General features: G+C 42.0%; 1 protein-coding gene across 1 annotated transcript; it reads right to left on the bottom strand.

Annotated features, from left to right (window-relative positions):
- Positions 1 to 5544: 5544 nt before the first annotated feature.
- LOC118584274 (serpin B9-like) lies at positions 5545 to 12833 on the bottom strand. Its single transcript, XM_036188415.1, has 6 exons — positions 12666 to 12833; positions 11835 to 11972; positions 11257 to 11374; positions 9179 to 9321; positions 7360 to 7515; positions 5545 to 5949 (listed from the first exon to the last, which is right to left on the bottom strand). Exons 1-6 carry the CDS (start codon positions 12831 to 12833, stop codon positions 5545 to 5547), a joined length of 1128 nt encoding a protein of 375 aa, XP_036044308.1.
- Positions 12834 to 24142: the final 11309 nt, after the last annotated feature.

The raw sequence follows: 24142 nt of genomic DNA, 5'->3' as shown, positions 1-24142 counted from the left end.
GCTAACTATGTCATTTAAAATAACACATATTTCTTATCTATGCTCTGCAACATGGCTTGGGACCTTTTCTCAGTAGGGTTTGCTTCTCTCTGCATCTGCTTGGAACCCCTCTGACTCCACCTTTCTTTTCCCCAGCATTCTAGTTTGGCTCTCCTGCCTAACCTTATTTTGCTCAGATATTGGCCAGCCAGCTTCTTTATTAAACTAGTCACAGTGACATATAATCACACAGTATAAAGGAATATTCCACATTCCCCCTTTTTTTCTAATTAGAAAAGATTTTAACTTCAACAGAATAAAATTATATACAACAAAAAACAGTTATCCAGTAAGAATTATAGTTACAGTATAAAGTCCATTTTTTACTTGGCAAACTTAGAGAAAACACTCTATTATCTATCTTATCTTTGTGACTCTAAAACTTTATACCTAATTTACCTTTTATCATAACTAAGGAAAACTTTAACTATGACTATCGCATCTTTAACTCTGTCAAAGACCCCAGAAAGGGTAAAATGTTACCTAACAATAGGAACATTTGGCTGCCTAGACAGTAATCCTAGTTTCTTTTGTAGTGCTGGGGTATCCAACTTTGGCCTATAGGCCTAGCATATCTGACAGATATTTTTAAGAAGCAGGAATTTTCAAGGACTTGTCTTGACAAAGTTTGACAGTTACCTTTTTTTGAATCCTATTGGTCCAGTTTGTATAGAATACAGTCAACAATTGAGGCAAGGACAGTTTCTTTGCTCAAATGGCTAGCTAGCTTTTTACATAAAGAAAGCAAACTCCATATGGAGGTTTCTCGATGCCCATCATCTTTTGAAGTAAATGAGTGCTATCAGAAACAGACATGTATCACTATTATAAAAAGCCTTATATTGTTACACATATTAGATGCCATATTCTATAGGTCTTTGAAGTGTTTTAAGACATTTAAGAACTGTCTAAATTTATCTGTGAATGACATTGAAAACATATCTAACCAGATTATAAACTTGACTATTATGCTTTAAACTACAAACAGCTCAGGACAATTCGAAGGTGCCTAGCTGAGTTGGTCCACCCTCATGCACTACTACAGCCAAGAATTCAGATGAGCCTTACATTTTCCCATTCCACAAAGACTGGCAGCAAATGATACAGCTAGTCTCTCAGGACTTGACCATTGTTTCAATTTTTTCAGGGTTGCTTAGAGATTCATTTGCTCCCTAGAATTCGGAAGTAATTTTCAGAACATGACATCCACATTTCAAAAGATAGGATGGTTGATTTTTGGTCTTTCACTGGGTTATGGATATTTGTCATCAATAAAGAGGTTAGTTACAAGTTGTTATTGAGTATAGTAAAAAATAAATAAATAAATAAAAGAGATTACATTCAGGGATCTCACTCTGAAAAGAAAAAAAGGGCATATAGAAATGATATAATAAAAGTGTAGATTATTAAATGTATTTTTAATCTAAAAAAGCAACTACTAGTCTTAAATATTTTATACTGGTATGGATTTTTGTATATGGATGTAAATTTAAGGTTATTTTTGTAATACTGTGTGTATGTTTCTATTCCTGTTTAAGATATTTTTTGTATATTGATACAAATTTAAGGATATTTTTGCTAGAACATACTGTACATGTGTTTCTACTCTTGTTTAAGGCATTGTACCTTTGCAGCTCATTTAATAATGTAATGTAAATTTCTAGTCTATGAAAGTTATCTTTACAAACTATTTAGCATTAATTAAGAAATACAGATTAATAGTCCTATAACTATCCAACTTATAGTCATGTTACTTATGTTTTCATGATCATACAGAGATATACATCAGATAGATAGGAAGTCTTGGAGCACTTCAAAAACTCACAGAATATGGCTTTTAAAGTGTTTTAATAACTTAGGCTTTTCTTGATATGAGACACATCTGCTCCTGGCAGCACCAGTTACTTAAAAAAGGATCATGGGCACTGAAAAAAAAAACCCATATGGAGTTTTCTTTCTTTGTGGCAAAAGCTAGCCATTTGGGCAAAAGACTGACCTAGCCTTGACTGCAGACAGTATGCTATATAAACTGGACCAGCAGGACACAAAGAAAAGTGACTGCCAAACTTTGCCAAGACAGGGTAGGGTAGGACAGTCTTTCAATATTTCCTGCTTCACAAAATGTCCATCAGATGTTCTGGGCCTGTGGGCTGAAGATAGATTCCCCAACATTACAGAGGGACATTGGGTGACTGTGCAGGCAGCCAACTGTTTCTGTCATTTTGCTTAATTTTGGAAGTCACTTGCAATGCTCTTTCTGTCTACTCAGATCATGTTATATCCTTCTCAGGCCCTTGATGGGGTGAAGACTAGACATTGTAATTCCCCTGAGTCATGGTAAACAGGCATTTTTAGGTACAAAAGTTTGGACTCTTCAGGAGAGGAGACCTAACAGAATAATCTCTCTAAATTTGCCAAGTACTTATAGACTGGACATTGAAAATGTATTTCTTGCTTGATAATTGTTCTTGTTGTATGTAGTTTCTTTATTATTAAGGTTATTAAATTTCCTTTCTATTTGGACAATACTTGATAATAATTCTTATGGTACCCTTAATAACAGCATTCGGGAGGCAGAGCCAGGCAGATATCTGTGAGTTTGAGGCCAGCCTGGTCTACAGAGTGAGATTCAGGACAGACACCAAACTGCACAGGGAAACATTGTCTTGAAAAAAGCAAAAGCAAAAAAAACAAAAAAAAAAAAAACTTATTGTATATAGTTTTACTATGTCAGAGTTAGAACCTTTTCCTTTTTATTAGCCAAAAAGAGGAAAATGTTACTGGATTTCTGTTTATGTCTCTGGTCTGTCGTTCAATTAAAAAGGGGTGGAGTTTCCATTCAGCTGGCCCTGGAATGGATCAGCAAGTCTTGGAGGACCCAGGAGAGAAAGAGTGTGACCTGAAGAGAAGAGATGTTGTGGGCCCTTATTGAGAAGAGGGTGGCAGCAGAGTGTTTGGGTGGCTTGTGATTTTCCTCAGGTTTTTCATAACAATCTTGTATATGAAACTCTTCATTGAAGGGGAAGCCAGCTAGTGTGGTTCAGCATCTTCTCAAGTTGTCATAAAAAGAGACAGCACAACTTTCTAACTCCTTTTCATTATTCAGTGTGCAGCATGCTTTCTTAACTCCTGTATGAGATAGACACCTAGGTCCATTTCTTTCTGCTACAAATGTGTCTACAGACAGCATCCACGTCACTGTCCTTTTGTGGACTAGTGGGTGACATCACTAAGGTATGTGCTAGAGTGAACCACTGTGAATCCTGGACACACAGCTGACTAAAGATATTACCAGAATATGTCCTGGTTTAGCATTATCAGTTTTGTAATCCCATGGCCCCCTATTACACTACTCCCTGGCTCCCCCTGATAAGATTTCTTCCTAACAGCAAATTGATGGTGTTTTATGTGTAATTTCCTGATTATTAACTTATTGGCTTATTTCATCTGATTTATATGGTTATTTATTTATTGAACTGTGTACTTGTGTGTGTGCCAACTGTGGTGCTCACAGAGAGGTCAGAGGACAACTTGATGGATTCAGTTCTCTTCCCCCACGAGGGGCATTCTGAGAATCAAACTGCAGTTGTCAGGCATGGCAGGAAAAATCCTCACCCACTAAGCCATCTCTGAGATCCCTGACTTACAGCAATTTTTTTATCTGTCTTTCATCATTTAGCATTGATTTCTGATATTTCCTCAGTCTTATGATGTCGTTCAGTATATGTAGATGAGTAAGTTCTACACTACCCCACTAGTTGAAACAATATTTGTCCTTTCCATTGGTCATCAACACTATCTTCAATTCAAAAGCTATGAACACAGACTGGGAAAACTGGATGTTTATATATAAAAGAATCACATTGGGCTCCTACCTCATGCCATACATAAAATATAATTCCAACTTGATGAGTGAAATAATAGTAAAGCCACAAGCCATGAAAGCCTTGGAAGAAAACATAGGGGCAGGTCTTTCTGAACATGAGCATGGCAGTGGGTTTCTTAGCTGCAGCAAGGATAGGCTGAATGACAAAAATAATATTAAATTTGTAGGACTTCATAGATAATACTGTTTGTATGAATAAAATGGCATTATCAAGAAAGCAGAGAGAAAAATCTACAAAAAATATACAGACTACATAAATCTTCAGACGCAGAGAAGATAGGTGGTTACAAACGGGGGAAAATGGAGAATCACTGCTTGATGGCTATGCAGTGTGTTTGAAAGGGGATTAAAGATGAAGATGGCATGTCGCTGACAGGCACTGAAGTTCTTATCCATATATTGTTGATTATTGTTACAGGAATAATTGCAATAAAAAGTCCTTAAAAGGCAATAGTAGATATTATCCAACCATTAATAAAACTTTTGTAACTTCTCTTTTAAAATGTCCTCATTTTAAAATTTTTATATGTATGTGTGTGGGTCTGAGTGGGGATATGTGCACCCTGTGTGTATAGGAGCCCATGGAAGATGAAAGAGGGAATAAGCTTCCTTGAAACTGGGGTTCACGAAGTTGTTAGCAGTCATGTGGGTTCTGGGAAGTAAATCTGGGTCCTCTGAGAGCTGCAAGCTGAATTAACATCTGAGCCATTTCTCCAGCCCCATTATGGCACTCTTGCATGGTGAAATCTAACTGCCTGAAGGTAGCACAGCCTGGATTATACGGCATAGAAAGACATAACCCTGGCCCCTGGTGACCATTGATTCCAGGTGGGAAAATTATGAAAGATGAAGAAGCAACTTCTCTATGTGGTCCAATTAAAGTTCAAAGTGCACACATGGTTGGTGAGAAAAATAAATTTATTTTGAAATAACTTTTAAGGACTACATAGAATTTAACTATTATAGTTGGTGGTGGACAAACACAATAGTCTATAAAAGTATGACTCTACAAGGATAACATGTGATAGTCCAAGACAGCTGTCATGACATCTAGATAAGTTGAAAGCAGATAGTAAAGGCCAGCTGTTAGAGGAACACATTGTCAGCACCTGTCCCCAAGCCTAACACAGTGGTGGGCACATACCAGGTGAGTGGTGGACAGCAGAGAAGATACAGTTAAAATGTGCATTAAGGACCAATCACTGGTAAACTGCAGTGGCTGTCATCATCCACAGAAGCGTTTACTATGATGTAAACAGGTTAAGGCAAGTAATGGGGAGAGTCGAGGAGCCAGGACACCACAGCATGTAGAGCAGGCATGGCTTGTCTGTGCAGTGAGTGGGGCATTTATTTAGGGTCACCTTAGAGAACTTTGTAGGCTCTCTTGTGAGAATTGTTTGTCTCCTTTGTTGTTTACACAATAGGAAACCCAAACACTCTGTGGTCCTGTGACCTGGCAAAAGGGCACTGATGAATGTCGGGAAAGGGGAGAGGAATGTGGGCATCATAAGATCAGGCTGCCAGGAGGAAAGTGCCCTCATCTTTAAACATGGTGTCCCCCACACGCCCATCCTTACAGAGCTGTAGGAATAACTGTTCCCCACATAGTAAACGTGCCTTTATGGAGATGAAAACCTGCCACAAAACAGGAGGGTGTTACTTTTGTTATGCCTGATGAAGAAAAGGAAAGGGTGGTCTGCACAGAATGTTGAGACGTCACCTAAGCAGAAAGGTACATCTATGCCAGCTGAGACTGCTGCAGCCTCGGTGCCTTGTTCATTGACCTCCACAACACTCTTGTGAACGAACTTGGACAGACACAGGTCTCTCTCTGGAGACATTCCTGATAAGTCAGCCTTGCCCCCTTGGAAGACATCCACCATTCCCAAGTGCTGAAACACAGACTTCATGTCATAATCCTCTTGCAGTTTAAATTTTGGAAGGAAAACCTGAACATCAGTGCTCCTCATAAAGTTTGGTTTGGTCCAGGCTGTTAATTTCTCAAAAGTGAGATTGTTTTCCACCTGGCAAAGCAGAATTAGAGATTTTCAGATTCAAAGGTGAGGTCTCACCCAGAGGCTCATAGGTATGACCTGCTCTTAGTTCCATCATCCTGCAGGGGGCACTGTCTATTCACAGGGCCAGACAGTGTGAGGGTCTCACTGTCCTCCTAGCTCCTGTGAGGCTTCCCTGATGGGCATGGAAGCCATTCACCCCAGGGCCTGGAAGACCTTCCTGTCCTCTGCATCATTTCTGAGACATTTCTAATTCTGACAGGTGTACAAGTCTAGGAGATAATGGAATAGGTTATGTTTGCTTTTGTTTTCTTAATCTAGACTTAGCTTTGAAGATAGTATATCATTACTTCTAAAAAAAAAACATGAAAAATTGGATATATGGGAGGACTTGGTGTGGGCCACAACAGAATGGATGTTTATATAGGGATATTCTTTCGTTTTCTGGGCTGTTGTGGCTGAAATATAAAATTACACTAAAAACCTCACTTCTGAACCCTTGTTTGGCAGGCAGCTCAGATTTAGGCGTGAGGGTGTCCGACTTAACAAAGGAAGTAGTTACTGGAGGTGTACCTAAGAAGGTCATCCTTGGTTCTTTGTCCTTTCTCCTTTCTCTGCTTCCTGTTTCCTAAGAGGTCTGTAGACTCTGCCACTATCAAACCCATGGATGGGCAGGATAACTTGAAATGATCCCTCTGAATCTGTGATCCAACATAAATCCTTCCTCCTAAAGATTGTTGATGTCAGGCATTTTGCCAATGATGAAAAACTAACCCACTAGAGTAACGATGCCACAGTCAGGGAGCTGGATGGAACGAGCCAGGGGAGATGTTGTGCTTGCAAAGACTCCTTTTGTCATGCATAACCCATTTCCCTCCATTCAGAGGATGCCCAACACACTTTGGAGTGTCCTGCTGCAAGGGAGCCCTAGACATGCCATTACAGTGTGCGTGACTCTGCCCTCCCTAACTGCATCCCTCCTCTTCCTCTTTCTTGGATAAAAGTGCTTTATTTTTTTCTGTTATTTTATGTTCTCAGAAATTAAAACAAAATACTAACAAAGATCGTGCTATGGGGCTGTGTTTATGGAGGGGGACTATTTTCCAACCACTGTGCTAAGTTTCTTGTTTGTGTTGTCCTCATTTCTTCCTATCAGGTCTATATCTCCCATTCTAGGGATGAAGTTATGTCATATGGCAAGGTCTCACAATCCACAGTGGAAATCTTGGACACAGCTTTGATCTTCAAACACAGGGACTACACAGAGCTGGAAGCTGAGTGTGTGAGAACCATACATTCAAATGGCAGTTGCCAAGTTGAAAACATTGAGCTCTGCCCTAATGAGAAAGGACACCAGGGACTCTGGATTCATCTCATAGACATTTAGAGAGGTAACTGCTACAGCCTTTCCCGCCTCACCTGGCTGAGGTCCACACCATCATCTGGGAGCAGGACCACCAAGCTCAGCTCCATGCCCTCATAGGACATCACCAGCACCTGTGCCTGAACTTCTTTCACGTAGGCGAGGTTAAAAGTGTCTTCCTGAAACATCATCTGTACCGGTCTTTGCTCTCTCTGGACAGAAGAATCCAGAACATAAAAGATATTATTGACAGAGTTCAGAAGGTTTCCAATGAGCTGCAGTTAATACCAATTAATACAATGCAAACACTCTTCATGTTTCAGTGGCCATTTAGTCAATGTCTGCCAGGCTCTTCCTGCTTTCATTAAAAATATTGGTTGTAAGCCGATATGGACTGTTTTAGACAGGGTTCTACAGTTGTCATGAAACACCATGACCAAAAGCAATATGGGGCAGATGTGTTTATTTCATCTTCAACCCTCGGGTCATAGTCCATCACTGCGTGGAGTCAGAACAAATGTTGGTGTTCAACACATCATTTTAATTAAAATATTCTCATGTGGTCAACTTCCGTATTTGAAAAACAATCCCCCTGGGCTATCAGAACCAAAACAATTGGATTAAATCAAAGAAAGATTCATTAGATTCTATCCAGGTGCCCCCCAACTTTTAAAGCATTGATTAAAATTTCCTTTCTGTCATCAGACTGTAATTTCATCACAAAGATACATGGAGATCTTGCCAGAGGGTCCCCAATCTGTAGCCATTTAATTTGGGTTTTCCTTCTCCCTAACAGGCTATCAGGATGGAGCTCTTCCCTAAGCCTATGAGTGTCTGTGCTCTGGTGCTCTCTGCTCTGTGTTGGGTTAGAAGATTGTGACCCATGCTGAACCTCTGAGCATGTGTGCTCCATTTCCAGGCTGTGTTCTGAGAGGATGTACCTGTCTGTAGTCCCAGTCACAGGACAATGACAGTAATCCAGTCCATTTGAAGAAAACTTTTCTCTTAACTATATGCTGTTTCCTTAGATATAATTGTTGAGCTTATTAAGTGATAAAATCCTATTTCTGATGTTTTAGTCATTTGCTCTGGACAGTTCTCCATGTATCTTTGTGATGTATTACAGTCTGATGACCCAATAGAAAGCAAAAAAATCTTGTCACCGCTTTAAATTGAGGGGGCCAATAAAAGAACTCATTCATTTACAGCATTTTTTTTTAAATTCTGCTAATAAAAAAAGAATGGGGATTTTAACATTCATAAGACTCCAAAGTGAATTAAATTGTGTTTTATATGCTTTGGGCAAGCTATCCTATTATCTACTTTAATTCAAATTATACTCCAATTAAGACTGATATCTTAATCACCCTGTTTCAGTATTGGAAATGTATAAATACTGCTTAATTATGACAAATTGTCCAATATTTTCAAATGCTTTTTAATTAAAAATTACACCACTAAATATACTTTTACATATGTCTTTCTACCCTGCCTCATGCTCTGTCCACAAAATATTTTACCTTAACAGCTCAATCTTGATATTCTATAACTTACAGGACAATTTTCAAGAATGATGTAGAAGCAATGGTCACATGAGAATTATCAAAAGCAGTAATAGCTACCTACAGAATGCAAAACAATACAGGCAGTAAATACTCTATATTCTTATCATTTTTTATGAAGTTTAAGTATCATTCAAAATAAATGTTTCAAATGGTTTTCTGTGCTTTCCTGTTCTCTCTTTCTGGGCTGAGGATCAAGCCTGGCACCCACATAGGTCATGGGACTCTACTACTGAGCTACACATCCATGATTACACCTTTCCATGCAATCTCTTTATCACACTAGCATGAACTTTTGAATACTGTTCCTTACCTTGTTAATTTTGAAGGACATTTCCTTTGTTTCATCTTTGTTAAATGGCTGATGCCAATTTCCTTTGAAATATAAGGCATTGACAAGAACCAGCCTAGTTGCTTCATCAACTGAGTCAGCTGATAGCAACTCTGGAATTTTCCCTGTTGAGGATGCAGACACTTAATTCAGGTTCATGCCATACACATGTGAGTAATGAACTGATATGACATCTGAACAAATTGCTGAATGTGCATAAACATAGGAACAAATATATCAAAACAACATACCAACACCCTCAAGGTCATAGACACTGGAGGAAGACAGCCAAGGTGAGGATGGTGAAAGACATCCTCTGTCAAGAAAAGTAGATTTCAGAAAAGCAGGGAAAAAATGACTACAGAATGAAAAACACAGAAGCTGGAAATGTGGAAGGTGTCACAGGGCACCAGGGTGTTCCCCACGTGCTACTAAAGGTTGCCATCTTGACTGGGTCTGGATCAACCAAGAGAACTGTCTCTGGGCAGGTCTGTGAATATATTTCCAAGAAAGTAACTAATGGAGAGGACGCTTCCCCAAGTGAGCAACAGCTTCCTGTGCTGCCCTGATATAAGGACTGAGAGAAAAGCAGCACAGCTCTGGTCTGCCTGCCTCAGTCCCTGTTGGTGAGCACATCTACACAGTTCACACCACTGTGCCTTCCATTTTCAGCTGACACTGAAGCTTGCATGTGCTAAGACTTTCATGTGTGCTAAGACTAGTGGCTCTCTGGAATACTCTAGACCTTCCATGCCAGTTTGAGACTGCTGAAGTCTCCAGCTTCATAGACTGGGCAGCTGCCAGGTTCTTAGCCTCTCCACGTGCAGATGGCCACTATTGGACTACATAGCCTGTATTGTGTATAACTATCTATTAAATCACCTCTGTAATACACGTTCATTGTGTTGTTCTAGAGAACATGGACTAATACATGACAGTTTAATACAGCATCTCATCTAGCTTTCCATGTTCAGAAACTCAAAGCAGAGAGTAGCTTTTGGAGGAAATATTGTTATTACATACTTTGGAGTGCTATCCATCCCTGGAAGAGATAATGCAGGTGAAAGGACAGAATCCTTTCTTCTGTTTAATGAGTTTCCTCAATGGAGAAGAAAATCCTTGCTAACTTGAAAGATCAAGAGTGCACAAGAGGTAAAGACTCCAACAAGAACTGGCAAATGATTGCTGAGTCTTTGAGAAAAGGCTTTCACTCTATACTATCTCTGTTAATGGAAATAAAACGTACTTATTGGTTGGGGATTTAGCTCAGTGGTAGAGCACTTGCCTTGCAAGCACAGGGCCCTGGGTTCCATCCTCAGCTCAAAAACAAAAACAAAAAACAACAAAAAATGTACCTAGTGGTAGATAGGCATCTGAGGGGTTCAAATATTAGAAAATGATTACAAGATCTCAAAGACCAATATTAGAACATGCCATCTCTGAAATAATAACAAAGTTCAACCCCAAATGGGAGGTGTGCTAATGTTAATGCAACTAAATGTCCCTGACAGAGTGTGTTCAGTGGAAATCATGTCTAGTTTCACCAAATATAAGTAAGGGATCTGAAGCAGGAACTGTGGAAGCAGAAACAGAAGTCCTCTTCAGAGGTAAAGGTGGTACAGGCTCAGGGTACACAAACTGTAGGAAGATCCAGCCCAGGGCAAGATAATGGGATACTTCTACCCATGCATCTCATCTTAGAGATGGTGGAGTCACCTGGCCTGTCATCACTGCAGAACATCCATGTCTTATAATGTAAACTATTAGACTGGAAATCAGGCCCATGAGTTCTTAGGACATTTGTATCAGCCCCTCTCTCCTAGAGAAAAATACAAACACCTCTGTTTTTAAAGTAAGTATCTGAGTAAAATCTCCATGAATTCACTGAGGCTTAGTTGTACCATGTGACCTAGCTGGTCTCCATCCCTTTGACTCTGAAACACAGTGAGATTAGTCAGTGGGGGGGAGAAGGGAAGTTAGGAGAAAGGAGGGAGGGAAGAGGAGAGAAGGGTGGATGGAAAGGACAAGAATGTGGGTGTGAAATCACTTGAAATCCTGACCTTCAGTCTGTTTGGAGACCCACGTGTTTATGTGTTTCCGGGACGCCTCTGCTGCTTTGACAAAGGACAGCTGCTCCATCTCAGAGTGATAGAACTGAAGACAGGATTCCTTAAAGGTCTGGAGAGAAACATGTTCAGTGAGGAAACATTGCAAAATACAGTGTCAGTAAGCTTCCCAAACTTCTGATATGTGGCATTAAAAACCAAAACTAAAAGGAGCATAAATGTCACTTTAAGCAGGAAACATCTTCATGTACTAGGCCTTTGTAAGTTGGAATGAACAGACTTGAATAAATAAAAATTATAAGTAGTCAGATTTTAAATGTTTCAAGATATCATTATATAATTATGGACTTCGGAGAAGGTTATGGAACTGAGTCTCTCTCTATACCATACCCTGTCCTAGAACTTGTGACCCTCCTGTCTCAGCCTTTTAAATGTAGATATTATAGATAGGTATCATCACACTGGCTAGAGCTTGATCCTTAATTTTCTCACATTCTCTAGGGTCCGTCCTCTGTGATCTATAGTAACAAGTATTTGAATACAATTGATGTCATTCCACTGATACAACTTACAGGCAGGAATTCATAAGTGCTCTCTGCAAAGAGCCTGTTGGCACTTCTAAGTGCATACATTCTATTGCGCTTGTTCAGGATATGGAGAAGCCCCTGGAAGCCTTGATGAATGTCTTTCTCTCTGTTTAAACCAAGTGCCTGTGAAAGAAAAGAATGAATCTTTATGAGCTCAGTGAAACATTTTGAGTTTAAAAGGAATTTTCATGCTAAAGAGATGGTTCAGGAAGTAAATTACATGAGCATCTGACACAAGGCAGTTTGGGACTGAAACAAGTAAAACGAGGAATTGCCTTCCTTGCCAGTGAATACTTACAAAGTCTACTGCTCTAAAAATGAGGCAGATCTCAGCAACCCATGTTTCCAATAACTTCAGTAACTCTCTCATTACAGTATTGGAACCGAACCTAGGTCCTCACTCATGCTAGACAAGAGTTCTAAGTTATAAGCCAACACCCTTTTTCCATAATTAATAAAGGAATAAAACAATAACACAAACTCCTTTACATGTAAAACTGACTTGCCCAGGCGAGCCTTGATCTTGGGATCCTCCTGTCTCAGTCCCCTTAGCAGCTGGTATTAAAGGTCCATTCCACCAAGCCTTGCATGAGTTTATTTATGCACCATTTGCTAGGTGAAGTCTGGACAAAATTTGAAGGGATCCCTCCAAATTTTACTCAGAAAATGGTTTGCCCATATAAGGACTCATACTTGAGACTATGGGTCCCTTCCTCTTTAGCCCCTGCCCCATGAAACAGTGTGAGCACATTCCTACCCTTCCTTCTCAGCAGCTCTCAGGCAAGTGAAGGAGGTGTGGGGTGACAGGCAGCTTACCTGAGATATCTGGACTGCAGTGTCTCCCTTCGCCCCTAAGAGGACCATAGCTAGAGCAGAGGAGATGCTCACGGGAGAATAACAGACATTTTCTGAAGGGTTGTTTTCACAGAGAATCTTTAAAAGGTGGATGGCAAAGTTGCCATTTACTTCAGACAGAGAATTCATGATGCAGAGTCTGGAGGCAAAGGAGAAATGGTACTCAATACAGCACTGAAGGTTCAGTGACCTGACTCAGGGCAATGTGGGAATCTGGGTTCTCATTCAAAGGTCCTGAGTACTTAAAATTGGGTTTTAAAAGTTCAACCTTGTTCACATTCCTTCCAATCTTAAGGTTATTATCTAAGTGTGGTCATGGCAACAGACCAATCTAGCATCTGTGTCATTTGCATAGGTAGAGGTCAGATCATCAGAACTGCACACAGGACACAGCTGAGAGAAGTGGCCTCTGGTCTCCTTCCATACACACCCGTTCCTCTCTCTGAAGATGGTGGAGTGGAGGATAAATAGAAGGAGGAGGAAAAGAGGAAGGGAAGAAGAAAACAGACATAAGCATCCAGGTCCTCTAGCCTGGCTTCAGCAAAGCTGCATTCTGTGTCTGCCTGTGAAGACTCCTCTGAGATGTCCAGGTGTGCATTAGACAGTGCCTCTGCATTTGCAGTTGCTGCAGGAAAGACATGGAGATGCTGAATGAGACCCAAAGACAGGCTGGTGTCACCAGCTCTGCTGTGGAACAGGGAGCATCCACCTGCAGTGTCTGCTCAGGAGGCCTTGGATCAGACAATAGCACCAGGCTGTTTCTCTGTGGAGCACACCTCACTCCCAGATGAATGGACAGCTTGGCCCAGACTGAGTGACTGCTCCTGCCACTTTGACCCAAATCTCAGTCCCTGCACATCCCATGGCTCTGCTCTGACTGTCATATGAACTTTGTACACTGGCAGTGTGTTCCCAAAGACTTTCTACAGTGCTTCACTGCAGATCCAATAGCCTAGGGAGTCTCAGAACATCACAATCCATACTTCTCTCTCCCCAGAGAGATGGGCACATGATCCTGGAAGTGTGCATAGATCTTGTGAATTCTCTTCTTTTGTTACACAGGGTTCTTAAGGAAATTTGGGGCTGCTTTATTTAAATGACTTACCATCTGGTTGGTCTTCTCATCTGACCCAACTTGCGACACCTACACTCCTGCCCATCCTTATGTCCTTTTTAATGGCTTCTGAATTCTTGAAGTGCTGTTTATTCCATCCAGAAGGCCATCTACTCCCCTCTCTGTCACTGAGTCCAAACTACTCACCCTTCCCTCCTTCATTAGGACAGGACAACCTCAGGGCCTCATCTCTTTATCACTTCTGAGTGTAATTCTTTTTCTTACAGTTGGTTGTCTTCACCACAGTTAGTGCACTCTGAATGAAAGGGAGATGTCTAGCACTTCAATTCTAATCATCTATAAGCATGCTCAGGATAAAGAATGGTTTGGGGCCATGTCCAGTCAATATGGAGTCATGAATTTTTATGATTGGAATGAAGAGTGCTCAGATTGGAGTAGAGCGTGCTGATCTTTACAATGTGCAGAGGTAAGAGAGACATCAATTCACAGATACTGGAGGAGACAGCGAACATAGTCAAATGGACTAGGTGGTAGGACCTGAGAGGAAGCAGGACTGAGGACAGTGGAGAAAGCACCTGAGACCCTGCTGCACCTATGCCTGACAGAGATAGGTCAATAAACGTTCAGGACCCCACCCCTAAGTCCAGCCTCACTTCCACTGGCCTCCTGGTTTTTAGAGAAGTCACCTCTGTGAATGCCTACCAGACACCACCTGCCCTCTGTCACTTTTACTAACACTCAGGTCCTGGGTTTCTTCCCCTGGACTTAGGTTAGACCTTCTAATCCTAGACCCTGCAGGTCTCATAGCCTTGAACTGAGCCAGTAGTCTTTACCTGCCAACTTGCAGCCTCCCAGTGCAGTGTTCAAGGCTAGAAGCTCCTGGAGTGCAGCTTAGCAACCTGTCCTATTCAGGAAGGCCCTTTATTCACTGCAAGATGCTGACATCATGCTCAGAGCCCCAGGCTACAGGAAGATGGACTGGCCCAATCTCCTCCTGCTCTGGCCTCAGCAGGGTGGGGTTAGTGAATACCTGGGACCTTGAGAAAGAAAAACCTGTGGGATCTTGTGTCTTTCATTGGCGGTCACCAAGGGAGAAGGATTCCCAGGATGCCAAGACCACATGAGGGGTGTTCCTGATCTCAAGTCTCCATCCATAACAGGGATTCAGCTGTGAAGGGGCTGGCTCCAGGTGTCCTGTTAGGTATGCACTAACATATACAGAATCCTGGTACTAAGTTCTAGAAGGGACTTTTCCAACTTCAGACTGCTCCATTTGAAGACTTCTCCTTACAAAGTAACAGAAATAGACACTGAGGCAAATTAGTACAGGAAATCACGTCCTCCATTCCTGGACATAGATCACTATATTTGCATGCCCTGAAGAGACTTCCTTAAATTTGTTGTCTTAAGTGTCTCAGCTTCTCTAATTTTATAATTAAAATAATGTATTTTATATGTGTGAGTGTTTTACCTGCATACATGTCTGTGCACCCATTGCATGCCTTCTGCCCACATAGGTAGAAGACTGATCTCCTGGACTAGAGTGTTGCTTAGATCCTTGGGATGTTTGCACTTGATGTTAGCTTAGGAACTATGTCCCAGGACAGACACATTTATATCAGAAACTTTGGTCTCAAGGAACTGATTTATCCTTTAAAGCATACATTCCATGTCTTTTAGTTTACTTACAAAGCTATATGACAGTCATCACCATCCAATTCCAGATCCTTTTGGTCACTGACAAAAAGAAATGGACTGCCAATTATCAGTGTCTATTTCCTACACCTACCCTCCTATCCTGGAAAACACTAATCTTTTTTCTGCACGTTTTTCCCAGTTATGAACATTTCTTCTGAAGGCAATATGTGGTCATATTTGGGGTCTTCTTTCATAACCTGGTGTTTTCTATACTCTTGCTTATTGGTCCAAGGTGTCAGCAACTTAGGGGTGAGCCACAGACATGCTACATAGTACCCCCTAGTGTGGGTTGAGTTCTTTCAGAAACCTCGACTCAGGTGAAGGCTCAGTTTTTGACTCTGCCACAGAAAGGAATTTCAGGAAGACCCAGTATGAAGTAGAGGTGGATTTATTAAGAAGCAACCACATAGGTATTTAAACACAGTAATAATATACAGGGGGGGGCAGTAGGAAACAAAAGGATGAGATGCATCTAAACATACAGGTGTCTCAAGGGAGAGCATGGTTTCAGTGTTTTAGTCGTACCTACAGTGTGGCTTTGGTGACTCTCCAAAGTTAGATTGTAAAAAGTTGCTAAGAAACCTTCCTTTCCCCTTTTTACTTCATAGAGGTCCAATATTTAATTTAAGTGGAGTATTTAAGGACAAGCTTTAAAAAATCAATAATTTAAGATATATGAGACCAAAATAGATAAAGAAAACTCCAACATAGTAAGATGCCTTGGGGATCACCACCATTAGACACTTCACAGACACACTAAAAGCTCACATGGTCTACAGGATCACACATGGAGTTCTTCCCAAGGTGAAGGTTCCATTTGGCTGAGCCCGAGACCTCCCTCAATTTCACACTACCTGTGACACACTCAGTCTAGAAATCTCTCCTCTCCATGTGCTCTCCTTCCTGACTTATGGACGGCCAGCTTTTCACCAATCTCTTCCTCCCAGAAGCTTCCTGGTGCCATTGGCTTCCCCAGGGTGCTCATTTTCTGCTGCTTGGCTCCATGTTTCCAGAGAGGCTGCTCACACACTTGTCCTCTGACCCCTGACCCAGCAGGGAGTGACAGCAGCTGAAGGGACAGAGGCTTCTGGCTTTCTGTCTCACCTTGCTTGAGGGAAGGTCGGCTTGCTTACGTGCAGAGTCTGCTTCCTCTGTCACCCTGTGTTCTCCAGCCCAGAGGGGATTGCAACCATCCCTTCCTTCAGCTTCTCCAGCTCCTCTGCTTTGACCAACAACTTCTGACCATCTCTTGTCTTTTCCTTTTTTTCAAGTGGGGTATGGGCTCCCCACAATACTGTAGTGAATCCTGTTTTTCTTGTAAAGGACAGTCAAAAGTGACTACAGTGACTACATACATCAATATCCACCAGGGTAGAAATAAATGCATCAAGTTCCAGTCTGCACTTTTCAGCTCTCCATTAAGTGAGCAGCCATATCTGCAGAAGGTATGCATCAGGTTCATAGAAGGACTTCTTTTTCTTTCTCTCATTCTCTTTTTTCCCTTCTAATTTCTATTGATTCTCTGGGGATCCTACACCATGCATCCCCTTCCTATCCATCCACCTGTCACCCTTCATCTATCCTCTGCCCCTGCAACCTCTGCCCCCCCCAAAACAAAACAAAATCCAAAGTGAAAGAAAGAAAAGTTTTGTTATGGAAGCTGTAGTGTATCACAGTAAGCCACACTGCATAACCTTTAGTCCATATATCTTTACTTGCAAGTGTTCATTGTAATGAGTCATTGGTCTGGTTCGAAGCTGCTGGTTCCTGCAACACAATCAGTACTGGACCCTCATTAGGACTCCCCTTGGATATTCTGTTGTTGCCCTGTGTCATGGAGATCCTGCAGCTTTGACTCTGCAGGACCAGCCCCTTCACGGGCTCCAGCAGATCATAGATGGGTTGGATGTTGGGGTCGTCCAGCTCATAGTCCTGATTCTGGGTTGGGTGGTAGTTGGGTTGGTCAGTCACCCTTGTTTCCCTCATCCTCACCACCAGAGTGAGCTCTCCAGAACTGTCTCCAGTTAGCTCACCCTATGCAACAAGCAGCAAAGGTGGGCCAGTTTTCCTGCTCTCAAGCCCTCAGGGTGGGCTCTCCCACACCTACACCACCAGGACCAGCCAGCTCTACTGTGTTGCCCAGGAGAGGTGCAGGTATAGTCAGATTTTTCTTTGTGTCACCAGCTCACAAATAACAACAGTGAAAACTTATTATTAATTATGAAAGCTCAGGCTTAGATTAGGCTTGTCCCACTAGCTCTTACAACTTAAATTAACCTGCTCCTATTAATCTACATTTTACCATGTGACTTTTTTGCCTTTCTTTTATTCTGTATGTCTGACTCCTTCTATGTCTCATTGGCATCTGGCTGCCATGATTCAAGCACCTAGATTCCTCCTCCTCTCCCTTTCCCTAGAAATCCGACTTAGCCTCCCTGCCTAGCTATTGACCATTCAGCTCTTTATTACACCAGTTACAGCAATGAATCTCCACACAGTGTACAAATATCCTACAACAGGCAGGGGCCACTCTCCTGAGTACTGCTGCTGCTGAGTGAGGGGCAGGACCAGTGTTCCCGCTTTCATGATGTGAGGGGCAGCTTTCCCACCTGTCATAGGTAGCAAAGATGGGGGGTACATCTCTCCCTCTCCTCTGCCACTGTATGGCAGATGAGGGGTGGGGCCAGATCTTGCCTGCTCACATTTGGGATGGGCTCACCTGGGCCCCTGCTAACAGGGTTGGCTCTACTGTTCTGTGCAGGTGAGGTTAGGGCCCACTCTCCAGAGTGCTGAAGCTGGTGAAGGGAAGGGTCAACTCTATGGCTTACCACATATGGTGAGACCTGAGGAGGGTCTGGCATCTTTCTCTCCCCCTCACCATCACATGACAGACAAGGGGGTGCAGTCCACTCTTCCACCCTTACCCCCTCATGACTGGCTCACTCACACCCCTGCCAAAGGGTCAATTTTGCTGCCCTGGTGAAGTGCAAGGCCTGCTCTCCTGAGTGCTGCAGCAGGTTAGGGGCATGGACAGCTCTCTAGTTCTCACGGCCTCCGGGCCAGTCCTCCCACCTGCCAAAGCGCTGGATTCCAGCTCTGGATGAGGGCAGGGTCTGAAGATGGGTAGATGCAAGGGCAGCAATGGGAGGAATCAGACACAGGATACTTCTTAGTTTTGTTTTAAGAGAGATGGACAGAGAGGAAGCACATCTCAGTATGGCTTGTCCTACTCTGACAGGAGCCATCCCCTGAAGGACAGGTCCCAGCAAAAGATATAAGGAGTTGGTGGGTGAAGGAAGTGAGCCAGATCATGGTGCAGCCTGACTGACTAGCAGCCAGAGTTTCTTCTTGTTTATACAGAATTTAGTAAGCAGGGATGTGTTCATGATGTTCCAAAACATAGATCAGATCGTTTTTGTTCTTGGACTACATAGATACATATTGATGAGCAAAGAATGGAGTGGAAAGATGATGGAAGAATGTTGGGTTGGGGACTTAGCTCAGTGGTAGAGTGCTTGCCTAGCAAGTGCAAGGCCTTGGGTTCGATCCTCAGCTCAAAAAAAAAAAAAAAAAAAGAATGTCAGTCCTCCCTTTCTTAGAAAAGTTGGCACATGCAGAGCCACTGTGGTGTCATATGACCAAGGAACAACAGAATGCCAGGATTTAACATATAAAAAAATTCTACAAAGACATAAAGTATAAACATTGCATTATGCCAGAATTTAAATAATAACTGCAGCAGCTTTGGCCTGAGGACTTTTCTTGGGTACTCTGACCATTAAGAGTTAATAATACACTGCTTGGGACATGGCAATATGCCTGGGCCAGCTTAGAAATTTTCTTTTGGTCTAGCATCCTTGAAGCAACCAGTGCTTCCAGCCTGAGAACAGACTGCCATATGCCTCTATATTCTTTAAAATTGGGTTATAGGGTTAATGAGTAAAAATGACAACTCTATCAATGGTGTCAGACTTGAGGGAAAATTATTGAAAAGGTAACTGTTCTATCATAATTTACCAATGATGACTAAAAGATGAGCAAGAGAAAGTGAAACTCATGTCCAAAAGCAAAAATGATATGATCTGTGTTTTGGAACATCATGAATGTATCCATGCTTATTAAATTCTGTATAAATAAAGAGGCACTCTGACTGCTAGTCAGTCAGGCTGCTGCAAGATTCTCTCAACCATCATGCCTGGCTCACCTCCTTCCTTGGCTGCCAACTCTTTACCTCCTCGCTGGGAACTCTCCACCATTGGGGATGGCTCCTGGCAGACTATAATCTGGTGAAATAAAAACATGGGTTTCATGTTTTCACAGGCCATTTATAAATCTTGATAAGAATGCCTACTCAAATTCCTTTTCCTACTTTTATTTGGCAATAACATCATCATCATCATAATCACCATTGAATTACATGACACCAAAGTTGTAATCTGTCTTCTGTTCTAATTAACTTCTTCATCTCTATGGTAAATTATATATCCTCCCAAGATTAAAGATTCTTACACTCTATGACACATGTCAGGTGACTCTGTTATCTCTGTGACACATGATTAGTGGAACAATTCTCCTAGCCCTAGTCACAACCTTGGTCTGCCTCTGCCTAGAACCTGTGTGGCCTCTGTTAAGAAAGCTTCCTTTCATGCCTTCATACCTCTGACTTTGGAGTGGAATTTTTTTTTAAATTCTGTTTAGAGATTGCCATGTCCCAACTTAGTTTTCTTTCTTTTCATCTCAGAGGCAAGAGCCTGAGTCTTTGCCTTCTGCAGCCTGCTGGAGGTCCCCAACTCTACCTCTGTGTCCCCTGTGTGCTAGGCTATGTATGCTTGTGCCTTCCTAGATTAAGATTGTATGTGTCATTGTGTGCCTCAGTGCCTGCTGGAGGTTGCCCCAACTAGTGGTCTTCACCCACAGTGAATAAATGTCTCATTTGTCCATGTCTCCTCACAATGTTTTAAACCTCCCAGCCTCCTATGACCCTGCTCCTGTCCTGGAATCAGAGTATGGACTTCACAGTAGCAGGAAGCTGGCTCAGGCTGTGAAGTGCCCCACCTTTGGTGGCTGGAAACTGAGTAACTAAAATAAAGGTTATATGGGAAGCAATGCAGGAGAGTTTAATAAATTTTAAGCGAGTGTTAAACTGCTAAGACTTAATTTAACAGACTACAAAATATGAATCCCAAAGAAGAGTCATTATCAGACACTTTCTCTGAAGTGAGAAAATAAACCAGGCAAAGCTAAGTGCTATAGTACACATGTGTAATGCTAGAATCGAGAGGCAGAGACATGTGTATCTCTGTGAGTTCAAAGACAGCCTGATCTACATGTCAAGTTCCAGAAAGCCTGGACAATGTAGTGACACTCTATGACAAAGAAACAAACAAACAACAATAACAATAATGTCGATCAACAGCTACAGTCAGAGCCTGTGCTCTGGCAGCCCTAATAAGCCAGGCTTGGCCACCTCTCCTTTAGAGCCAACTAAAGAGACAAATCTACAGTGACAAGAAGACAAAGGAGGATTATTCAATTTGGCCACATTGGGGAGAGGGACCAAGCTATCCAGTGACTTTTTAGTGCATCAGTGGTATTCCTGACTTAAGACTAAGTTTTAAGTAGAAGATCTGAGTTAGATGGAGCTAAGCAGTCAAGGTGTGGTCCTACCTATCATTGTCTCATCCTTGTCTGACTCCATTCTGTCCTGCAAGGTGGCCAGACAAGTCAGAAATCTCTTTTTGGAAGACAGGTTTCCTCTGAAAGGCTCTGGGATTTTTGCTTCTAGCAGCATGGTATACCTGGGTAATGGAAATTCCTAGGAGAAGAATGTTTAAATAGATGTTAGCCAAAAGGAAGTACAATTGCTTCTTTAAAATAGTCTCATTCTTTCATAGGCAAAACTGTTACAGTTCTCCACCTTGGCCTAACACCCCAGCCTTGGGGTGTAAGAGGCCTCTGTCTGAAACAAAAGTCATAAAAAGAGTAAAAGTAGAGACCAAAGCTAGAACACATCCAGTTAGTGTCAGGAAACCAGGGAGCCAATCCATCAATCTATAACTTCTTGGCTTTAGTCACTTTGAGCTGGAGCTTGCCTGAGCAACACCATCTTGTTGATTTGAGACATTGTGTTACCATGAAGCCTCGACTGGCCTCAAACTCCTGATGCCCCTGCATCAGCTTCCCAATGGCTGGGGCTCTACCATGGTTAGAGACCAAATGCTGTAAGCTCCCTCACTACCCCTACATTTAATTTTTTGCCTATAAGTTCTTTAAAACACTTGAAAAGAAAAAAATGCTGTTTTCTTTTATCATAGTCTTAGAAACTGGTCATTTTTATATAATTTGACAAGATAGAAACACATGGTTTATTATTGTAATTGCAACTGGAATATCCAAAATTAAAAACACATGATAATGAGAACATAAGTCACACAACTTCAGCAATATTTTTGAAACAATTTAATAGGCCAAAGTCCTCAAAATGTCATCCAGTATTAAGAAACAATGGTCAAAGTAGAGAGTATGGCACACAGAGAAATCTTGGGAAACTGGGGTCTGTAGAAAACATTTGCTTTTCTTTGCCTAAGATACTTCACACCACGAAGCTGTAACTGGACAGTACATCCCATTTGAAGTTATTGGGAAACATTTCTCTAAAAGGACTGTGGATAAAGGGAAGATGAGATCACAGGCATTTCCATGTCTTAAGGCTGTCCAGTACTTTGTTCAAACAACCAATAAACTGTAAATTATTAAATCAAAATAAAGGACATCAGATTGTTGTGTGATATTTTGATTGCACTCTGACAATACAGTTTGCTTTGAATCAGAGGGCAGAGGTAGCCACTACCTGACCAAAGTTAACCATAGAGGGTTTGAAAGACTGAGGGCAGATAGAGAGACAGGAAGTAAAAAGGTGGGGTTTGGAGAGGATCTCAGGCCTTTTAGATGGGGGAACGGAAGAGATAAGAGGTCACTGGTTGCCTTTTTACTGTTTCTCTAATCATTAAGTTTCTTACCCCAATATCTGACTCCTGATTTTTTATTGATAAAGAATAATTAGATAAATGCTACATCTGGCATTCAACTCGGGGCATGAAATCAAGTCTGGACCTCTTTTACTGTGTATCTCTAGTCTTTTTTGATCATGTGAGCAAACCCTTAGGCTGCTAAGCCATATTTGGATTCTCCATGTGTGGCTTTCAGATGGCTCCACCTGCTTCTCAGGCCATGAAAGCCAAGCATGAAACTCACAGCCTGTTGGAGGTTTGTCTAACCAGGAACTGTATTCAACCTTCCTAGAGCTGTAGAATGCCAATGCTTGTGCCCCGGCCAGCGGGGTTTCAATGGGGCGATCCACCTGTGGGAGTGAATGAAAGAAACAGGGGACACAAAAGGACGACAGCAAGACAGGATTCTGATCAAGCTGCAAATTTTATTTTCCTCCACAAGGCTTATATAGCATAGGAGGGTAGGGGGCAGGAAGGAGGAAAGGGGAAGGGCCATGGAAGGGGTGCAGAATGTGGGAGACGTGCAGATCGTGCAACTGCAAGATGTCGGCTAAAGTCACTGGTCAGGGGCCATTTATTCTGTTGCTAGGCTACCTGACCATGGAATGCTCTTTACGTTTGGTTGTCATGTCACCTGACTTTGGAATGTCGTCTTATCTTTGAGAGCCTCTGGTTAGTAAACAGGTGTTACTGCTCTGGGGAAGGGCAGTGGTCTTATAATTTGTTCTCTGGCCTAGCTAGATTTTTCCATAGTTCATGTTTGGTTCCTGACATCTTGGTCCCTAACATGCTTGTACTGTGGCAGGCATTTTGTTCCTACTTTATGTACTAGCTGTTCAAGGGCTCAGTGACCAGCAGAAACTGTCCAGCAGAAACCCTTAAAAGAGCCATGTCTGGTTTTACTGTTGTTGTTGTTTAAGCTTTCTCAAGAGCCACATTGGTACACCAATATGTTGTTAGTTTTTTTCTCTCTTGGGGGACTCGCCACCTAGCTCCCAAATAATTCACACGTAGAGACTTATTCTTAATTATGAATGTCCAGTCTTAGCTTGTCCTGTTTCTTGCCAGCTTTCCTTAATTTAACTTATCCCATCTACCTTTTCCCTTGGGCTTTTCCTGTTCTCTTACTTCTGTAAATCTTATGCTTACTCTGTGGCTTACTGTGTAGCTAGGTGACTGGCCCCTGGAGTCCTCTTCCTTCTCTAGCTACTTCTTCCCTCTTCTCCCAGAGTAGTCCTTCTACTTATCCTCTCTGCCTGCCAGACCTGCCTATTTCTCTCTCCTGTCTCACTATTGGTCATTCAGCTCTTTATTAGACCATCAGGTGTTTTCAACAGGCACAGTAACACAGCTTCACAGAGTTTAAAAAATGCAACATAAACAAAAGTAACACACCTGTGGGAGTGAATGAAAGAAATGGGACACAAAAGGATGACAGCAAGACAGGATTCTGATCAAGCTGCAAATTTTATTTTCCTCCACAAGGCTTATATAGCATAGGAAGGGAGGGGGCAGGAAGGAGGGAAGGGGAAGGGCCATGGTAGAATAATATTCTACTACAAATTATGTCACATGGTTATTAGTGGTCACTCCTACACAAATCTCCAATGAAAAGGAACAAGCAAGGCAAAGAGAAATACAAAATTTACAGATTG

Source organism: Onychomys torridus, chromosome 5, assembly GCF_903995425.1.
Source record: "Onychomys torridus chromosome 5, mOncTor1.1, whole genome shotgun sequence".
Taxonomy (NCBI): Eukaryota; Metazoa; Chordata; class Mammalia; order Rodentia; family Cricetidae; genus Onychomys; species Onychomys torridus.
The sequence above is the reverse complement of the archived record's forward strand: the minus strand, read 5'-3'. Positions and strand labels throughout refer to the sequence as shown.

Bases quoted from the DNA above. Each gene is read 5' to 3' on its own strand.
- LOC118584274 (XM_036188415.1), bottom strand. From the start codon at position 12,833: ATGAATTCTCTGTCTGAAGTAAATGGCAACTTTGCCATCCACCTTTTA. The intron at 11,973-12,665 runs GTAAGCTGCCTG...TTTCTTTCACAG, and splicing joins CTGCAGTCCAGATATCTCAG to GCACTTGGTTTAAACAGAGA. The intron at 5,950-7,359 runs GTGAGGCGGGAA...CTGCTTTGCCAG, and splicing joins ATGGTGTGGACCTCAGCCAG to GTGGAAAACAATCTCACTTT.